Source organism: Artemia franciscana, chromosome 3 (assembly GCF_032884065.1).
Source record: "Artemia franciscana chromosome 3, ASM3288406v1, whole genome shotgun sequence".
Lineage (NCBI taxonomy): Eukaryota > Metazoa > Arthropoda > Branchiopoda > Anostraca > Artemiidae > Artemia > Artemia franciscana.
The window spans coordinates 8,431,634-8,451,584 of NC_088865.1; the positions used below are offsets into that span (position 1 = coordinate 8,431,634).

Sequence of the window (19,951 nt, forward strand, 5' to 3'; positions counted from 1 at the left end):
CCCTCCCCCAGGGATTGTGGGGGAGTAAGTCATCCCCAAAGACATAGTTATTATGGTTTTCGACTATGTTGAACAAAATGGCAATATCAAAATTTTGATCCGTTGACTTTCGGAAAAAAATGAGCGTGGGAGGGGGCCTAGATGGCCTCCAATTTTTTTGGTTACTTAAAAAGGGCACTAGAACTTTTCATTTCCGTTAGAATGAGTCCTCTTGCGACATTCTAGGACCACTTGGTCGATATGATGACCCCTGGGGAAAAGAAAAAAAAAAAAAAAAAAAAAAAAAAACAAACAAATAAACACGCACCCGTGATTTGTCTTCTGGCAAAAAATACAAAATTCCACATTTTTGTAGATAGGAACTTGAAACTTCTACAGTAGGGTTCTCTGATACGCTGAATCTGATGGTGTCATTTTCGTTAAGATCCTACGACTTTTAGGGGGTGTTTCCCCCTATTTTCCTAAATAAGGCAAATTTTCTCAGGCTCGTAACTTTTGATGGGTAACACTAAACTTGATGAAACTTATATATTTAAAATCAGCATTAAAATACGATTCTTTTGACGTAGCTATTGATATCAAAATTCAATTTTTTAGATTGAGCCGGGTCGCTCCTTACTACAGTTCGTTACCACGAACTGTTTGAAATAGTGAACCCTGAAGGTTGAAAACCTTGACCACAAGTAGACGGAATTTCACATTACTACTGGTGTTTTTGCTGGACTTAGATTAAGTACAAAATACATGTTTAGGGCTAGTATAACATGTTAGCGTTGCACAGTTAGTTAGGTCTAAACAGTTTTCTGCGGGGCGTAGCAGGTTACTACAGGGTCCCACCTTCCTTAGGAGGTGAACATTAAAAAACATCATTTGAAAACAAAAACCAAAATACCTTGTGAATAAAATATCATTTATCTATGTTCATCTTCAAGAAAATAATTGCATTTTTAATGACAATTTTTTCAAAGATACCGATGAATAATTTTGAAAAAGACGCACAAAGTGACTTTAAATATTTATTAATCTATTGAGAATCCTAAAAAATAGAGCTATCCTGAAAACTGAGTGCTAGTTTTGTTTAGAGAAATATAACTGTATACTAAAAGTTACTTTGTTTTGCTGCCTCGGTTTTGTACTTTCAGTAATGCTAGTTTTTAGAATTCTGTAAACAGTGTAAAATATAAAATATTAATGAAAAGGATTTATGAGACGAATATTTTCTTTTTTTACTTATTACAACATTGAAAATAAACATAAAAAACTAGCTGTTGGGGTGGCGCTTCGCGCCACCCCAACACCTAGTTGGTGGGGGCGCTTCGCCCCCCTCAAGCCCCCCCACCTTTTTTAGTTTTTTTTTTTAGTTTTTTAGCTTTTTTAGTTTTTTTAGGAAATAAATTTTTTGTTTTTTCCTTTTTTTCTTTTTAGTTTTTTTTTGGTTTTTACCTTTTTTTTTAGCTTTTTTAGTTTTTTTCTTTTTTATTTTTAGTTTTTATGGCACTTGGTATTAACCAAGTGACATATAGCCGTCGCCAATTCTGTCGGTCTGTCTGTCTGTCGGTCTGCCGGTCCCGGTTTTGCTACTTTAGGCACTTCCAGGTAAGCTTGGACGATGAAATTTGGCAAGCGTATCAGGGACCGGACCAGATTAAATTAGAAATAGTCGTTTTCCCGATTTGACCATCTGGGGGGGGAGTGGGGGCCCGGTTAATTCGCCAAAAATAGAAAAAATGAAGTATTTTTAACTTATCAGCGGGTGATTGGATCTTAATGAAATTTGATGTTTGGAATTATATTGTGTCTCAGAGCTCTTATTTTAAATCCCGGCTGGGTCTGATGACATTGGGGGGAGTTGGAGGGGGGAAACCTAAAATTTTGGAAAACACTTAGAGTAGAGGGATCGGGATGAAACTTGATGGGAAAAATAAGCGCAAGTCCCAGATACATGATTGACATAATCGGAACTGATTTGCTCTCTTTGGGGTAGTTGGGGGGGGGAGTAATTCTTAAAAATTAGAAAAATGAGGTATTTTCAACTTACGAACGGGTGATCGGATCTCAATGGAATTTGATGTTTAGAAGGATATCGTGTCTTAGAGCTCTTATTTTAAATCCCGACCGGATCTGGTGATGAACGGGGAGTTGGGAGGGGGAAACCTAAAACTTGGAAAACACTTAGAGTGGAGGGATCGGGATGAAACATGGTGGGAAAAACAAACACAAGTCCTAGATAGATGATTGACATAAACGGAACGGATCCGCTCTCTTTTGGGTAGTTGGGGGGGGGGTATTTCTGAAAAAAAAAGAGGTATTTTTAACTTACGAACGGGTGATCGGATCTCAATGAAATTTGATATTTAGAAGGATATCGTGGCTCAGAGCTCTTATTTTGAACCCGACCGCATCTGGTGACATTGGGGGGGGGGAAGTTGGGAAGGAGAAACCTAAAAATTGGAAAATACTTAGAGTGGAGGGGTCGGGATGAAACTTGGTGGAAAAAAAACACGAGTCCTAGATAAATGATTGACATAACCACAACGGATCCGCTCTCTTTGGGGTAGTTGGGGGGGGGGGGTTAATTCTGAAAAATTAGAAAAAATGAGGTATTTTTACCTTACTAACGGGTGATTGGATCTCCATGAAATTTGATTTTTAGAAGGATATCGTGTCTCAAAGCTCTTATTTTAAATCCTGACCGGATCTGGTGACATTGGGGGAATTTTGGGGTGGGGAGACCTAAAATGATGGGAAACGCTTAGATCTGAGGGATTGGGATGAAACTTGGTTGGAAAAATAAGCAGAAGTCTTTCATACGTGATTTACATAATTAGAACGGATCCGCTCAATTGCGGGGGGGGGGGAATTTTGAAAAATAAGAAAAATGACGTATTTTTAACTTACGAAGGAGTGATCGGATCTTCATGAAACTTCATATTTAGAAGGACCTCGTAACTCCGATATCTTATTTTAAATCTCAACCGGATCAAGCGTAAATGGGGGGGGGGGCAGTTGGGGGGACCGGAAATGTTAGAAAATACTTAAAGCGGTGAGATCAGGATGAAACTGGATGGGAAGAATAGAAACCTGTCTAAGATACGTGACTGACATAACTGGACCGGATCTGCTCTCTTTGGTGGAATTGGGGGGGGGGGGTAATTTTGAAAATTGAGGTATTTGTAACTTACGAAAGGGTGACCAGATCTTAATGAAATTTGATATTTAGAAGGATCTTGTGCTTTAAAGTTCTAATTTCAAATTCTGACCAGATCCTGTGACATTCGGGGGAGTTGGAGGGGGGAACCGGAATTCTTGGAAAACATGAAAATTGGAGTATTTATGTCTTACGAATAGATGATCGGATCGTAATGAAATTTGATTTTTAGAAGGAATTCATGTCTCAGAGCTCTTATTTCAAATCCCGACCAGATCTTTTGACATTGTGGGGATTTGGAGGGGGAAATCTTGGAAAAACACTTGGAGTGTAGAAATCGGGATGAAGCTTGGTGGATAGAATAAACATATGTCCTTGATACGTGTTTGACAGAATCGTACTGGATTCGCTCTCTTTGGGGGAGTTGGGGGGAGGGGTTCAGTGATTTGGCGAGTTCGGTGCTACTGGACGTGCTAGGGCGATGAAAATTGGTAGGCGTGTCAGGGAGCTGCACAATTTGACTTGATAAAGTCGTTTTCCCAGATTCGACCATCTGGGGAGCAAAAGGGAGAGGAAAAATTAGAAAAAATTAGGTATTTATAAATTACGAGTGGGTGATAGGATCTTAATGAATTTTGATATTTAGAAGGACTTGTGACTCAGAGCTCTTATTTTAAATCTTGACCGGTATTAAGCCTCTTATTTTCCTTTTTAAATCAATCTATTGATTCTTAGAATTTTGTTAGAGCTCATACCATATGATCTCTTGGCTCTTAACTCTTCTCGCCTCGTCACAAGTGCCATATGAGCTGTTAGCTCTTGTTTTTGTAGTTTTTACCTTTTTTAGTTTTTTTTTATTTTTTTTTTAATTTTTTTTAGTTTTAGTTTTTTTTGTAGTTTTTAGCTTTTTTAATTTTTTTTTTCTTCGTTTGTATTAATACTAAAGCCAAGGTTCGAACTTGGAACCTCTCGGACCTATAACCTGGAACATAACGCTTTATCAACTCATCCACTTCGACTTGAATACATTTACCTTTTTTAGTTTTTTTTTTATTTTCATTTTTATTTGTTTTAGTTTTATTTTTCTCCTTTATTTTTCAGTTTTTTCCTTTTTTTCTTTTTTTTTCTTTTTCAGTTTTTAGTTTTTTTAGCTTTTTTTTTAGTTTTTTTTACAATTATAGTTTCACTACAATCAAGAGTTTAAATACTGCCCCTTGGCCTAATTTTGAAAGTCTAAGGGCTACTGTGTCATTGGTGCTTCTCTGGAAGCGAATTTATATTACAAGTATTTTCTTCTCCAGTTTTTACAGCATTGAAAATGAAAATAAAAATGACACTAAAATAAAATCTTGAACTGATGGGCTTACAGAAATTAATATCATTAGATATCAAATGTTCAGTTAGATTTTATTTGTCCTTATCAAGACTGTTCAAGACACATATAGTTTCCAGTAAAGCACCAATGACGCAGTAGGTTTTAGACTTATACAGTTAGGGAAGGAGGCAGTACCCAAACTCTTGTTTGTAGTGATTTTTGTTCGTTTCATGCTTAACTGACTTATTCAATTTGAGTTTTACTCGTTTTCAAAATTATTTATTCATTTTTATTACTACCTATTGTATCTTTATTTGCTATGATTGTCTATTTAATTTATGTTCGTTTTAGGTTTCATTTATAATTCGGTAATAGAAGTTTTTTGTTCTTTTAAGCTTGATTTGTATATTCAGTTTAAGCTTTACTTGTTTTGGATTTATTTATTCACTTATATTAGTGCCTGTTGTATGTTTTTTGCTATGATTGCTTATTTAATTTCTGCTCGTTTTGGGTTTCATTTATTTCTTAATAGTATTTTCTGGTTGTTTTGAGTTTGAGTTATTATTGGTTTTTATTTCTTCTGATCTTAAGTTTAATATGGTCTTTACTTTTCTTTGGAAAACTCCCTTTTCGGAAAGTTTTTCCCAAATAATTTTCTAATAGCATCATTTCCTCTTTTATTTCATGCGCCAATAATACCCGTAACGTCAGTCAAAATTATTGTAGGACTCCCTGAAATTCTTAGAAGTCTACAAAGTGAATATCTGAAGCTTGGTATCAAATTTAATGCTAGAAAGTTTGAGTTCCTTGTTTCCACTTTAGTGAAAGTGTTTTCCCTCCTCCGTGTGTGACCCTTGGTTCCTCTTTGGTTCCGTCATTAAAATATTCCGTATTTGAACCTTCCAATTGGTTCAACTTTTTCTTACGCCTGCCAACGCCTAATTCACATATCTCGTAGAACTGGTACTTCATAAGCAGGGATAGTTATCGCAAAATTGGGCTTCAACCAGCATCTTCTTGCATATCGTTTCAGTTCATTTACCTCTCCCCTGAGGCCTTATCCAGGGGGGCTAGGGGGTTTAAACCCCTCCCCCCCCTTCGAAATTTTATAGAAATCGTAAAAACATAACGGAAATGCATATAAACAAATTTTGACGCATTTTTGAAAGTTTCATTTTTAATTCCATCCTCTGAAAAAAAAACCTGGATACAGCCCGCCTTTCCCCACATTCTGTATGCTACCCTTTTCGGAGGACTTTGACGAAGTAAAATATAACAAAAAAAAATCGTTCATACTTCAGTAGGTTTGCTAATTTCCCATTGCACTTCCTGGCTGAAGGGCCAAGAAACGGAGATCAGCACCGCTGGCTAGGACCTTAAGGGTCTACTGCCATCTTACTTACTTTTTTACTTACTTAGGTTTGCTAAATAGCTGCTTCAACTCCGTCTAAGAACACGAAGTTCTAAAGTCGTTTGGAACTTTGAAGTAGCCGACTGTTGGAATGATGTAGCTTCATCAAATGATTAATTAAAAAAAAAATTGCGACTAAAAGTAAATAGCAACATTAAAACTTAAAACGAACTGAAATTATTCCATATTTAAGAGGGATTGTGCCCTCTTCAGTCCCTCGCTCTTTGGGCTTTAAGTTTCCACAGCCCTAGTGTTTTGGCAGTCTTTCCAAAGGAATTTGGACAAAAGGTCAAATTTTTACATTAAAAGTGAGGGATTGGTGTGGGGACAGTCTCCCTTATGTATGGAATGACTGTTCATTTTAAGTTTTATTGTTGCTCCTTACTTTCAGCTGAAAAAAACTTTTTCTATGTTTAATTTCTGATCGTTTCTCAAATCAGGCCCAAACCTAGTCAAGAAGTGATGTGGGCTCCCGCCCCCCTAAATATCTGATTGCTTTCTGTCAAATTGTATATGTGTATTATTAATTGTAAACTGATTAGTAGCATCACAATTGTTGTGATGCTGTTTTTTTTTTTTTGCTTCATAATTAAAATTCGGGTTTGTGATTAAAATTTTGAACACAATTTGAATAAAATTTTGAACACAGTTGTGATTAAAATTTTGAACACAATTTGAATATTTGATCAAAATCTTCGATGAACAGTGGTTTTGTTGAATAATATTTTTAATAATATCACTTAATAAGAACAATAATAATAATATTTTAATAATATGATAATGGCTATAAAGAATATTTTTACACAAAAATTTTCAGTGGACGAAGGGGAGTATTATTGTTTGTATGGATGTAGGTGATTGTACGTGGCTTCTGGTCTTCTACGCAGTTGTAACTATCATGACCTCTTCAAAAATATACATTATGTACATATTTATACACTAAAAAATTGCATCCAAATATGAAAAGTGAAATGTTACCCATTGAAATCACTGAAAAAGCGCTCCTGATAGAACCCCCTCCCTATGAAAATTCTTTGGTTCTTGATGCTTCACCTCACCTTTTTCTTCGTCTGTGCCGTTAGGAATGTCAAGGATAATACCTTACAATGCAAAGAAAAAGATTGTAGCAATGGCAGGGCCACTATTACCTCTCCCCCTCCCCAGCACCAATATTAAGGCATAGGCATAAAATATTTTCAGAAATCAAGAGAAATTTCTGGAAATATCTTCCCCTGCCCCTTACCCCTTTTACCTCCCCCCTTTCCAAAGAAAAACATTTATATATTTATCTGATGTTTCAATGAGAGTTATTTTAATATTATAAGGCTGTCTTTGAGGTATCCACCCCTCCCATACAAGAGGACCTCTGACCTGTCAATTAACAATACTTAAGTTCTAGTTCCCTTTTAAGAGTAAAAACTGGTGGATTGCAACTTCGACCCATGAGTACACTTACAGTCACTATATATGATTTTATGAAATACTAAGCAAATTGGTTTAGTTAAATGAAGCTGTAGAATAAATGTCGCAAACATTCTTCTGCAATACCCGCATGCCTATTTTTCTGCAATACCCGAATGCTTATTTTTCTGCAATACCCATATGCTTATTTTTCTGCAATACTCGTATGCTGATTTTTCTGCAATACCTGCCTGCTTATTTTTCTACAATAACCATATCACCCTCACTACCCTTATTCAGCTGATGATTCTTGCATGAAGGCAAATTTTCTCTAATGGATCGAGTTTTATTAAGTTTAATCTTTTCCTTTGGGGCTATTATCTCTATTTTTACATATAAAATAAAGTATAGTTTTGAGTGTAATGTTGCGTCACAGATGCCCAAGACCCAGATAAAAGTCACACAAAAAATTGTCTTTAATGTCAAAATCTACGTGAAGTAAGATGACATAATATAATGCACCTTAAAAGTTGTATATAACATCGAAATCTTATTTTTCATTGAGCTCATTTGGGCCATAGTTATTAACTAATTCAATTTTTTACTAGGTGCTTATGATGGTTACCGCCATTTTGAAGGGAAAACTGTAATGCTTCTTCGCATAAGAAAAAGCCTCTGTTATGTGACTCTTTTCATTTTTCAATAGGAAAATTTTCCTCTGACTATCTTTCAGGGTAGTATTGCTCAATATCTATTATTTTCCCCATAGATTCAACTATTGTATCAAGCCCAGACTATGAAGCCTTGAAAGTGGAGACACGGTCGAAAAAAGAAAATTTTGCAGAAAATGAAAGTCAAAAAGAAGAAGAGATCACCACTTTAGAAAAAGGTTTAACAGAAAGTGACAGCTTGGATGAAGACGAACTTTCCGCTGAAGAAGAAAGTACAGTAGAAGCCGACTATGAAGAGGAAGAACAAGAAGAGGAAGATGAGGAGACTGACTCGGAAAGAATAGAACGAGTGTGCCAGAAATACAAAAGCTCATTAGTCGAAGAACCTTCAAAACTATCTTATCACCACTTTCACGTCGATAATCGAAACAAGCTCCTATACTGTTTTATTCCTAAGGTGAGTTATAGTCTCGGTATGTTAGCTTCTGGACTCCAACTTTTTAATTGAATTTTGCCAGTCTTCAATACTGTTCAAAAATTTCGACAATTTTTTGTGCTCTAAGAGGTGGATTAAGCTAAAAACTCAAATACAGATAAATATAGCTTAATCTACGAATCTGCCTCCACTCAATTTCTAAAATCATTTGGTGGGCATATTTACGCGTTGATGTTGTGTTGTAGGGAGTTAGGTGGTGGACTGAACCCTAACGTGGAATTCTATCGGAATTGCTGAATTAGATTATGTCTTTTGTGCATAGCAACGGATTTCATACGTGTGTGAATTTTATGATTAATTGCCAGTACTTGTGGAGGATTCTTATCAAGTAGGGCTTATCAAGTTTTTACAATTATTCCTGTATTTATTCTTTATTTCTTATATAATTTGACTATTTTGGCTTAAAAGAATCCTGCATGAGTGCCTGTCGCCTACTCTTCAGTTAACTTTGTGTCATAGTGCAAGCTAGATGTTGTTCCAAATCCATACTTGATTAGTCATATCCTTTTAAACTTAATCTGGCTCTCTTCTTAAGAAAATGAGGAAAAACTGTTAAGCAGCAACAAAAGACTGTCGTCTGCCACACCCAGCATTGAGTTATAAAGAATTAGCAACATCAAAAAACGAAACATGGCATCTAATTAGATGCCATTAGTTCTAGTGTGCCAAAATATTTTTGCCTAAGAAGATATGACAAAAGATGTTCTTCAGGTGGGCGGTAGGAAAGCTAGTTTGACAGACATATTTGTGATGATCCCCAAAGTGTCCTTTTCATTCAGCTGTCAACAGATGAAATGTACCAGGCCATGCGCATCAGCGTGCCCAATTTGTCAGCAGAGCAGACGCATTCCATAGGACAACCTGTAGCTCGTACGTCCTTGAATTTGATTTGTGAAGGAAGGCGGTAGAATCCATAAAAAAAATGATACTTCTATTTAACAGACGCACTGCAAAAATTATTCATCAGCTGGTCGTTACCTAACCATAAGAAATTACTTTTTATTTGATTATATTTGCCAATTATCCTTACTTTACCTTAGACCCTCCTGAGCCATCAGTGGCACATAAGGGTGCCAACAAAGCCTCTCCATTCATCACAAGGCTGTGTGGCTGCAGTGATATCTTTTCATTCTGGAGTGAGTGAAATGTTGGCCTCTTTCAGATCCCGATCATACTGCCTACGCAGTGTGTGCTTTGGTCGGCCTTGTCTTCTTCTTCCTTCAGGCTGCCACTGATACACTCTTGAGGGAAGTCTGTCTTCGGACATGCGCAGAACATGACCTAAATATGTCCATCTCCGTTTCTTTATAACTTCGGCCACTATAGGCTGGTTCGTTTTCAGCAGGATTTCCCTATTAATAATTTAGATGCCAACTGATTTTGAGGATCCTTCGAAGGCAAATGTTTTCGAATCTATTGATACGTTTCTTCAGTTGTTGGTAGGGTTTCCAATACTCACAACCGTACATCAATATATACAGCATTTTGCTGTTAAACAGGCGCAATTTTAAACGAAGTGAATATTTGTTACTTCGCCAAATTGGTGTCAGTCTATTGAAGGCGCATGATGCTTGTCCAATCCTTCTCTTGATTTAAAATGTTACATCTTCAGTATTCTCTATCAAGCTTCCTAAGTATTTAAATTCTTGGACCTTTTCAACAGTTTTATCAGAGCATTGAAGAGCTAGGGGGAGCCAGATGTGGACATACTTTTCGATTTTTCGACTTGATCGACAATTCGACTTCTTGGGCTTTTTCTTAGATTTCATCAAAAAGCAGCTGTAAACGATGTTTGGTGTCTTCTACCAGGACTATATCCTCTGCAACGTCGAGATATGCAAGTTGCCAATTATCCTAGAGAGAGATAAAAATATTGGCCAGAAATAGAATTACTATCAAATCAGGAAATTTCATTGGTAAAATCTTTAGGTGTTTCGAATAAAAATCGGTAATGGGATCTCTGCGACAGCAGTTGTATAGTTAACTTTTTCAATTGTTCTTATATTTTACCATTTTTATTCTTATTTTATTTTAAAATTTCTTTAAAAATTTCCCTCGACCCTAAATATGATTCAGTAACTCGGTACCTGGTAGCACACTGTAAAACCTGAACTTTTTTTGTCACTAGTAGGAGCAAACATCATGAAATTGCTGGTGGAAAGCGAAAACCACTTATTTCTTCTTTTGAAAGTGCTCAAGACATCTATAAAATTTTCCAAAACTGAATGAAAACATTCAGAATACGATTTTACTTGGTCGTTAGGTTTAGACCTATAATGACCTGGCAAATGTGAAAAAGGGATTCGGGATCCATGCCTCTCCCAACGAAAAGTATGGATATTTCTACTATTTTTCCGTAGTTGCATGTATTTGCTGTACAATTCACTTGTACTGGCACTTCTATCAAAGTTATCCCCTTCCCCCTAAAAACAATCTGACATGCAACCCGCATGACGGCCATCCTTGTTGGTTTTTGGCCTAACACGCGTATTTTGAAGATGACTCCACAAATTTTAGCTAGATGTCCATTACCAAGGCCCTGTGGAGTGTTATAACAACTGTGGCTCGTGGGTCACAGTTGCAGAGCTGCACATGCAACTATATCTACAGATGCAACTAGATCATGCAACTAAATTTGTTTTATCTGTATAAACTAATTGTCAAACTCTGTTTCCACGTTGCTTTACACCCGAATTTAGTTTGTGTTCTATTCACTGCCGTTACTTGACATCCGTGAGACACTTCATTTTGTAAAGTGAATGAAATTCGTGATTTCTTTTAAATATTCAATAAAAAAAATTTTTCAACTGGAGAAACAGTAATGAAACATAAGACTGACGGAACTTGTTCTGTATATGAGGGGGGCTGCTCTGTCTCAACCCCTCGCTTGTAACACTGAAGTTTCTTGGTACTTTAAAAAAGCTTCTTATTCCAAATTAATATTTTTGCGTTTCAGCATCTGTTCTTCAATAATTACGTCAAAAAGTCAAATTTTAACGTAAAGAGTAAGGCAGGGGGCATCCCATCTCATATACGGAATAATTACTGTTTTTATGTTTCAATGCTGCTCCTTATTGTTAGTTGAAAAAAAACTTTTATGTTAATTCTGATCGCTTTTCAAATCATGTCCAGGCCTGACCCAGATATGATGTAAGCTACCCGTGCCACAGACCCTAACCCAAATTTCTTGCTGATAAATTGTGTGTATCAATAATTGGCAAATGATTGGCAGCGCTCCCATTTTACAGCTTTTCCTAAGAATTAAAAGATAGATTGGAATTACAATTTTGAAAAGAATTTGGATATTTAGTCAGGACCTTTCTTGAACAGTAGTTTCGTTGAATACTACTATTACTACTACTAAGGACTCACCGCAAAACCAAGCCGCTGGAGACGAACACAGCTGCACACGCTCATCCCCCATCCCAATCTAGTTATAGCCTCCCTCTTTACACCTTCTCAGGAAGTTCCCAATCCCCTTATCTTTCTTTAGGACTTCCTCCCACCCAAACTGTGGATGATCTGAGTAGTATCACTTCAACGAATCCTGTCACACACACATCCCACCATTCCTGTCACACGCAAAGGGGACATACTAGAGTCAAATGAAGTTACCAATCCCATCGCATCTTGCATTTGAGATAAGAACATTCCTGGAAACATTACATGTCAAAGAATATTGTCGCAACTCTGTGACAACATCATGCTGTAAATATCGTATAGAGGTTTCCATTTAAAGAAAACTGATCCAGGCTATTATCAATTCTTGAAGTGAGCTTGAAGTGAGAAGATGTCCAATAAAAGAAACTTTGATATGGATTCTTATATACTAGGGGTTCGTAATATATGTATTTTTGTGGTAGGTTAGTGGACAGGAACCGTTTTTCATACAATTTTGGTTTATCAGAACACATTAAAATCCGTTGACATTTGTTTCAGCCCTAAAAAGTGTAATGACTACAGCCGGCAAGGTACTCTGTTTGTAATGTAATCGTCCCGAGCACACTGGTTTACCATTATCCGGCTTGCTCATGAGCTTGGGTCTCCATGTCCCCTTCCAGGAGCGACACCTAGAAATGAGAAGATGTTCTAAGAAAGAAATTTTGATATTGATTTTTATATACAAGGGGTTCATAATATATGTATTTTTGTCTTATGATTAATGGAAGGGAACTATTTTTCATGCAATTTTGGTTTATTAGAACACATTATGATCCCTTGACACTTGTTTCGGTCCCAAAAATTGTAATGAAAACAGCCAGAGAGGTATCATTTTTGTAATGCAATGGTCCCGAGCGCACTGGTTTTCCATTGCCGGGCCTGCGAATCAGTTTTGGTCCCCATGTTTGGTCCCCAATACCAAATTTTCTTGCAAAGCTCCGAAACAGAATCTTCAGTCCAAACAAAAAATCTAAATTCAAAAACAAAAAAAAATTCTGTTAGAAAAATTCTAGCTCCAAAAAGGATTCTAAGTTAAAACGAAAATCGAGATTCGAAAGAAGTTGGGAGAGATTCTTAGAGTTGGGGGGAGAGTCAAAAGTTGGGGCGGGGAAATGGGACCCTTGGAGGAGGACATGGGGACCCACAATCATCCACAAGCCTGGTAATGGAAAACCAGTGTGCTCGGGACAATTACATTACAAAAAATATACCTGGCCGGCTGTAGTCATTACAATTTTTGGGACCAAATAAGGCTAAGAAATTACGATATCTTCTCATAAACCAAAATTTTATGAAAAACAGTTCCCGTCCACTGAGCGTACGACAAAAATACATATTTTACGAACCCCTTGTATATAAGAATCCATATCAAAGTTTCTTTTATTGGACATCTTCTCACTTCAATCTCACTTCAAGAATTGATAATAGCCTTGACCAGTTTTCTTTGAATTGAAACCCTGAATGGAAGTTTCTTTTATTCGAAATCTTCTAATCTTAAGCTCACTTCAAGAAATGATAATAACTTGGACCAGTTTTCATTGTTCACAATTAAACAAATGCATTTTTGACCGGAAACTCAGATACAATATATTCAACATGAGGCTGTCGCAGCGCTGTGACACTATTCTTTTGTGTGCAATATTTCCAGGAACGATCTTATCTAAAAGGCAAGATACGATGTGATTGGTAACTTTGGCTGTAGTATACCCCCTATGTGTGTGACAGGAAAGATGGGATGTGTGTGTGACAAGAATGGTGGGATATCTTTGTGACAGGAATGGTGGGGTATGTTTGTCACAGGATTCATTGAAGGGATATTACTGATCTATTTTCTGTGTAGCCCTAGACGGTTGGCCGAAAAGGACAGTCTTCAGCAATCTGCCCTCCTGCAGAACATGCCCTAGCCATATCAACCTTTCTCTGATTAGAGTCCTAGAAAGTGGGGTTAAGCCAAACTGTTCATACAGGCTGTTGTTTGAAATATGGGTAATCAGCCGTGTACCCAGAACAATCCGTAGGCAATTTCTCTGAAAAAACATCTTGCAAACTCCATCCGCTTTTCGGAGTGTCCATAGTTTAGAACCATATATTACCGCTGTCATCACTGTAGCTTAATATTATAATCTTGGTTTGTAGACTTATCTTCCAATTCTTCCAATATTAATCACTCTGTCCCGTCAGATTAATGGGACAGAAAGAGATATTATTATTCGTTTGGGTTTAAATTATGTTTGACTTTCCATCTTGTATACGGATGAAGCTATAGCAGCCTCTAAAATGTGGTTCTCTGAGGTTTAGATACACCATATACAGATGTTTAAATCGCATAGAAATAGGAAAGGAGAAATATTGCAATTTCAAACCACTGAAAACAAAATTCTTGGTAGCACTTGCCTGCTACCAAAAGTTTTTTCGCATACCCCAAAGACGGCTAGACTCATGACACGCTGTCTTACCCTTCCTCCTCTGTGTCGTTAGGTTTGTGAATATTACTAAACCAAATAAAATAGTTTTTTTTAACTGCAAGTAAGGAGCGACATTGAAACTTGAAACGAACAGAAATTATTCCGTATATGAAAGGGGTTGTTCCCTCCTCAACGCCCCGCTCTTTACGCTAAAGTTTGACTCTTTGTCACAATTCTTCTTCTTCAAACAATAAAAAAAAACTTTAGCGCAAAGAGCAAGGTGTTGAGGAGGGAACAACCCCTTTCATACACGGAATAATTTCTGTTCGTCTTGAGTTTTAATGTCGCTCCTTACTTGCATTTAAAAAACTGTTTTTTTTTTATTTCTGAACGTTTTTGAATTAATGCATGTTTTGATTTTGGCTCACCGTACATGAATAAATAAAACGAAATGACCATATTATTTTTTGGCTAAATGGCTTTCTTATAGTTTTGATCGAATGATTTTGATAAGAAAAACGGGGTGGGGGAGGAGGCCTAGTTGCCCTCCAATTTTCGGTTACTTAAAAATGCAACTAGATTTTTTATTTTTTTACGAACGTTTTTGTTAGCAATAAATACCCGTATTTTACGAATCAACTTATGTAACGAACTTTTATATTTGTGTATTTTTACTACGTATATGAGGGGTTTGCCCCCTCGTCAATACCTTGCTCTTTACACTAAAGCTTGAACTGTGTCCCAAATCTTTAAAATGACCCAAGAATCACAAAGGCCGTAGAATAAATAGTTGAAATACTAAAAATACTTTAGCTTAAAGAGTAAGGTATAGTGGAGGAGACGAAGCCCTTTATATACATTTATGTTCATTTTAAGATTTAATGCTGTTCATTGCTTCCAGTTGAAAAAAAATTGTTTTCTCATTGTTTTTTTTAAATAATGCTAGAAAATCCTGCGCCCCCTTCATCGAAATTCTCTTCCCTCCTGATAAATTCCTCCATCGAAAGATCCTCCCACGTAAACCCCTCTCCCCGACCCACCCTCCAATTTTTTCGTCACATAACATGGGCACTAGAACTTTTAATTTCCATTAGAATGAGCCCTCTTGCTACATCCTAGGACCACTGGGTCAATGCGATCACCCCTGGGAAAAAATCACGTATCCGCGATCTGTCTTATGGCAAAAAATACAAAATTCCACATTTTTGTCACTTCGACAGTAGGGTTCTCTGGTATGCTTAATCTGATGGTGTGATATTCGTTAAGATTCTAAGATTTTTAGAGGGTGTTTCGCCTGTTTTCTAAAATAAGGCAAATTTTCTTAGGCTCCTAACTTTTGATAGGTAAGACTAAGCTTGACAAAACTTATATATTTAAAATCAGCATTAAATGCGATTCTTTTGATGTAACTATTGGTATCAAAATTCCGTTTTTAGAATTTTGGTTACTATTGAGCCGGATCGCTCCTTGCTACAGTTCGTTACCACGAACTGTTCGGTATTTTATGCCACATATACAAAAATTGCCGTAATTGGAGGGGGTCTATTACCCCCTCCCCACCCGTTATTACCAAAATGATTGTCGTAGACAAACAATTTTCAGGAGATCGAGAAATAGACATCGGTCCTCCCCCTCCCGCTCTCTAAAATTTAATATCTGCTTATCTAAAGGCTCAGAAGGGATATTTGGGCATTGAACTGCCAACTTTTAGGCTTCTACCCTCCTCCCAAATAGAAAATAGGACCAATTTCCCTCCTTTTCAAAAGCTGATACGCAAATATAAATTACTGTGTATAATTTTATCCCTGAAACATAAATCAAATCAGTTTAGTTAAATGAAGCTTTCAAATAACAATGAAGACTATACAATGGCAATAAGTTGGCAATATCAATTATCACAGAGGAGGGTATGGCCCCTTCAACAGCCCTCCATGCTCTCTTCAGAGTTTTTGTTTTCCTTTCCAGTAATGGAAGGCATACTGCACTTTGTTCGAAAGCGAAATCACGCAAGAATTGAAGAACTTTTCAAACAGTTCGTGGGAACAAACTGTAAGTAAGGAGCGACCAGGCTTATTTCAAAAATATAAATTTCATCAAGTTTAGTCTTACCCATCAAAGGTTACGAGCCTGATAAAATTTTTCTGATTTTTGACAAAAGGGGGAAAACCCCCTAACGCTCAATTGACCTTAATGAAAATCACACCATCAGATATAACGTATCAGAGAACCCTACTTTATAGTTTCAAGCTCCTAACTGCAAACATTTGGAATTTTGTATTTTTTGCCCGAAAAATGATGACGGATGCGTGTTTTTTTTTCAGTGGTGATCGCAACGACCCAGTGGTCCTAAAATATCGGGAGAGGGCTCATTCAAACGGAAATTAGAAGTTCTAATGCCCTTTTTAAGTGACCGAAAAATTGGACAACAGCTAGGCCCTCTCACCCGCCCATTTTTTCCTCAAAATCGCCCGATCAAAACTCTGAGATAGCCATTTTATTCATCACATTTGAAAAGCCCAATAATTATGCCTTTGGATATAGCATGACCCTCCCCCCCAGCTGCCTCAAGGGAAAGGTATTTAAGTTATAAAATTTGCCCAATATTTGCGCATAGTATTTGTTATTGGGATGTCTACATACATTTTCGGGTTGGGGGGACAAATTTTCTGCTGGGGTTTTTCCACGGAGGAATTTCTCATGGGGGGGAGTTTCCAGGAAGTGATTTTTCAGGAGAAATTATATACTGAGGGAATTTTCCAGAATTCTACACAAAGTTCTTTTTATGTATATTGCTTTTTCTTTTCCGTTTCAATTCTACGCGCAGAGTGGTTAAGGGTAATTGTCCGGGGTAAATTTTGACCGACATTGAATTGTCTAAAGGGTATATCCGTGGAAAGGGGGTTTTTCCATGGAGGTGGGGCTTCTGGCAATATTCAAAAACGATCAGAAATTAAATTTTTTAAAATAAGTTTTTTTCAACTGAAAGTATGGAGCAACATTAAAATTTAAAACGAACAGAAATGATTACGTATATGAAGGGGCTTCCCCCTCCTCAACACCTCACTCTTTACGCTAAAGTTTGATTTCCCTCCCCCCATTCTTTAAGAATGATTCTTGAAACACAGGGGCCGTTTAGTTAGAACAACGCTTTTTTAAAAGTACTAAAAACTTTACCGTAAAGAGAGGGGTGTTGAGGAGGGGGCAACATTCTTTACTTTTATAATAAATTATGTTCGTTTTAATTTTTAATGCTGATCCTTACTTTCAGTTGAAGAAACTTGTTTTCTACTTAATAATTTGTTAAGCCAGAGTAAGAAAGTGCGCAATAGGCTTCAAATGCCACCACTCCCCTCCCACCACCGACTTCAAGCAAAAAGGTACGCAAGTTGCGTTTTTTTTGAAGTGGAATCATGAAAGGGTCTTCCCTTTCATGAGCCCCGTTCTGTCATCTACATGACTGGAAAACCATATTTGGGTCAAATCTTTTCAAAAACGCTCCCTCAAACCTCTTTCAGATTTTTTGTACGAAATTTGACATATTGTACCTTATTTAAATTAAAATCGTACCATTGACATTGTTGATCCCACACTATTGATGATTCCATATTATTGAAGACAAAATGGAGGGCTTAGGTCCATGGTAATGGAATATGATATCCTCCTTCCCTTTTATTTCCCATTGTCATATTTCTGGCACAAGGGCATACATTGTGTACCTTGTTTGAACCACAATAACGCAAGGGCTTTCAATTGATTCTACAGGCTAACTAAAGTGGGCCACAACCCACTCCCCTCCCCTCTTATACTGCAACCAAATATTTACAGGTTAGTACATTGTACACTGTTTGAACCAAAGTCATGCGAGGCTTTTAATATTTGTGACTACAGGACAAAAGTGCATCAGTAACCTCTCCCACCTCCAGCTAGTCCGCAGAATGGTAGAATTTCTACATTTTATCTGAATTAAAAACATGCAATAATTTCCAGTAATTAGGACTTGAGATGTGTGAACGGTTAAGTCAGTGTTGAGTACTTCATTTCGGCATGGATTCATATAAAATATCCCTATTAAGAAAATCTGCTCTACGTTCATTACAGGGTATGGTGATATCATAGTAACAAATTTTCCCATTTCTTTATCAAACAGTTCGTGGTAACGAACTGTAGTAAGGAGCGACCCGGCTCAATAGTAATCGAAACTCTAAAAAATTGAATTTTGATATCAAGAGCTACATCAAAAGAATCGCATTTTAATGCTGATTTTAAATATATAAGTTTCATCAAGTTTAGTCTTACCGATCAAAAGTTACGAGCCTGAGAAAATTTGCCTTATTTAGGAAAATAGGGGGAAACACCCCCTAAAAGTCGTAGGATCTTAACAAAAATGACACCATCTGATTCAGCGTATCAGAGAACCATACTGTAGAAGTTTCAAGCTCTTATCTACAAAAATGTGGAATTTTGTATTTTTTGCCAGAAGACAAATCACGGGTGCGTGTTTATTTGTTTTTTTTTTTTTTTTCTTTTCCCCAGGGGTCATCGTATCGACCAAGTGGTCCTATAATGTCGCAAGAGGGCTCATTCTCACGGAAATGAAAAGTTCTAGTGCCCTTTTTAAGTGACCAAAAAATTGGAGAGCATCTAGGCCCCCTCCCACGCTCATTTTTTCCCAAAGTCAACGGATCAAAATTCTGAGATAGCCATTTTGTTCAACATAGTCGAAAACCATAATAACTATGTCTTTGGGGATGACTCACTCCCCTACTATCCCTGGGGGAGGGGCTGCAAGTTAAGAACTTTGACCATTGTTTACATATAGTAATGGTTATTGGGAAGTGTACAGACGTTTTCATGGGGATTTTATTTTGTTTGGGGGTGGGGATGAGGAGAGGGGGCTATGTTGGAGGATCTTTCTTTGGAGGAATCTGTCATGGGGGAAGAAAAATTCAATGACAAGGGCGCAGGATTCTCTAGCATTACTATAAGAAAACAATGAAAAATAAACATGAAAATGTTTTTTCAAATGAAAGGAAGAAGTAGCATTGAAACTTAAAACGAACAGAGATTATTACGCATATGAGGGGTTCTAAAAATACTTTAGCATAAAGAGCGAGGTATTTAGGAGGAGATAAATACCTTGCTCTTTATGCTAAAGTATTTTTAGTAATTTCAACTATTTATTCTACGGCCTTTCTGATTCAGGGGTCATTCTTAAAGAATTGGGACAAAACTTACGATTTAGTGTAAAGAGCGAGGTATTAACGAGGGTACAAACCCCTTCGTATACATAATAAAAATATAAGGTTATGAAAGTTTGTTACGTAAGTTAATTCTTAAGTTACGTATATTTTTTACTAATAAAAACGTTCGTTAAAAATTAAAAGTTCTAGTTGCCTTTTTAAGTAACCGAAAAATTGGAGGGCAACTAGGCCTCCTTCTCCACCCCTTATTTCTCAAAATCGTCTGATCAAAACTAAGAGAAAGCCATTTAGCCAAAAAAAGAATTAATATACAAATTTTATTTTAATAATTTATGTGCGGAGAGTCAAAACCAAACATGCATTAATTCAAAAACGTTCAGAAATTAAATAAAAAAAAAAAAAATTTTTTAGCTGAAAGTAAGGATCGCTCCAAATGAGTTGTCCCCTCCGCAATCCCTCGCT

At 36.8% G+C, this 19,951-nt stretch overlaps 1 protein-coding gene across 6 annotated transcripts in view; it reads left to right on the top strand.

Annotated features, from left to right (window-relative positions):
* The window catches only part of LOC136024834 (carbohydrate sulfotransferase 11-like), a 64,081-nt gene that overhangs the window by 16,022 nt on the left and 28,108 nt on the right, over positions 1–19,951 (top strand). For all 6 annotated transcript variants that reach the window (XM_065700322.1, XM_065700321.1, XM_065700323.1 and 3 more), the window contains exon 3: positions 8,045–8,403. In XM_065700322.1, coding sequence (XP_065556394.1) covers positions 8,045–8,403 — 359 coding nt within the window. The remainder of the gene's footprint in view (positions 1–8,044; positions 8,404–19,951) is intronic.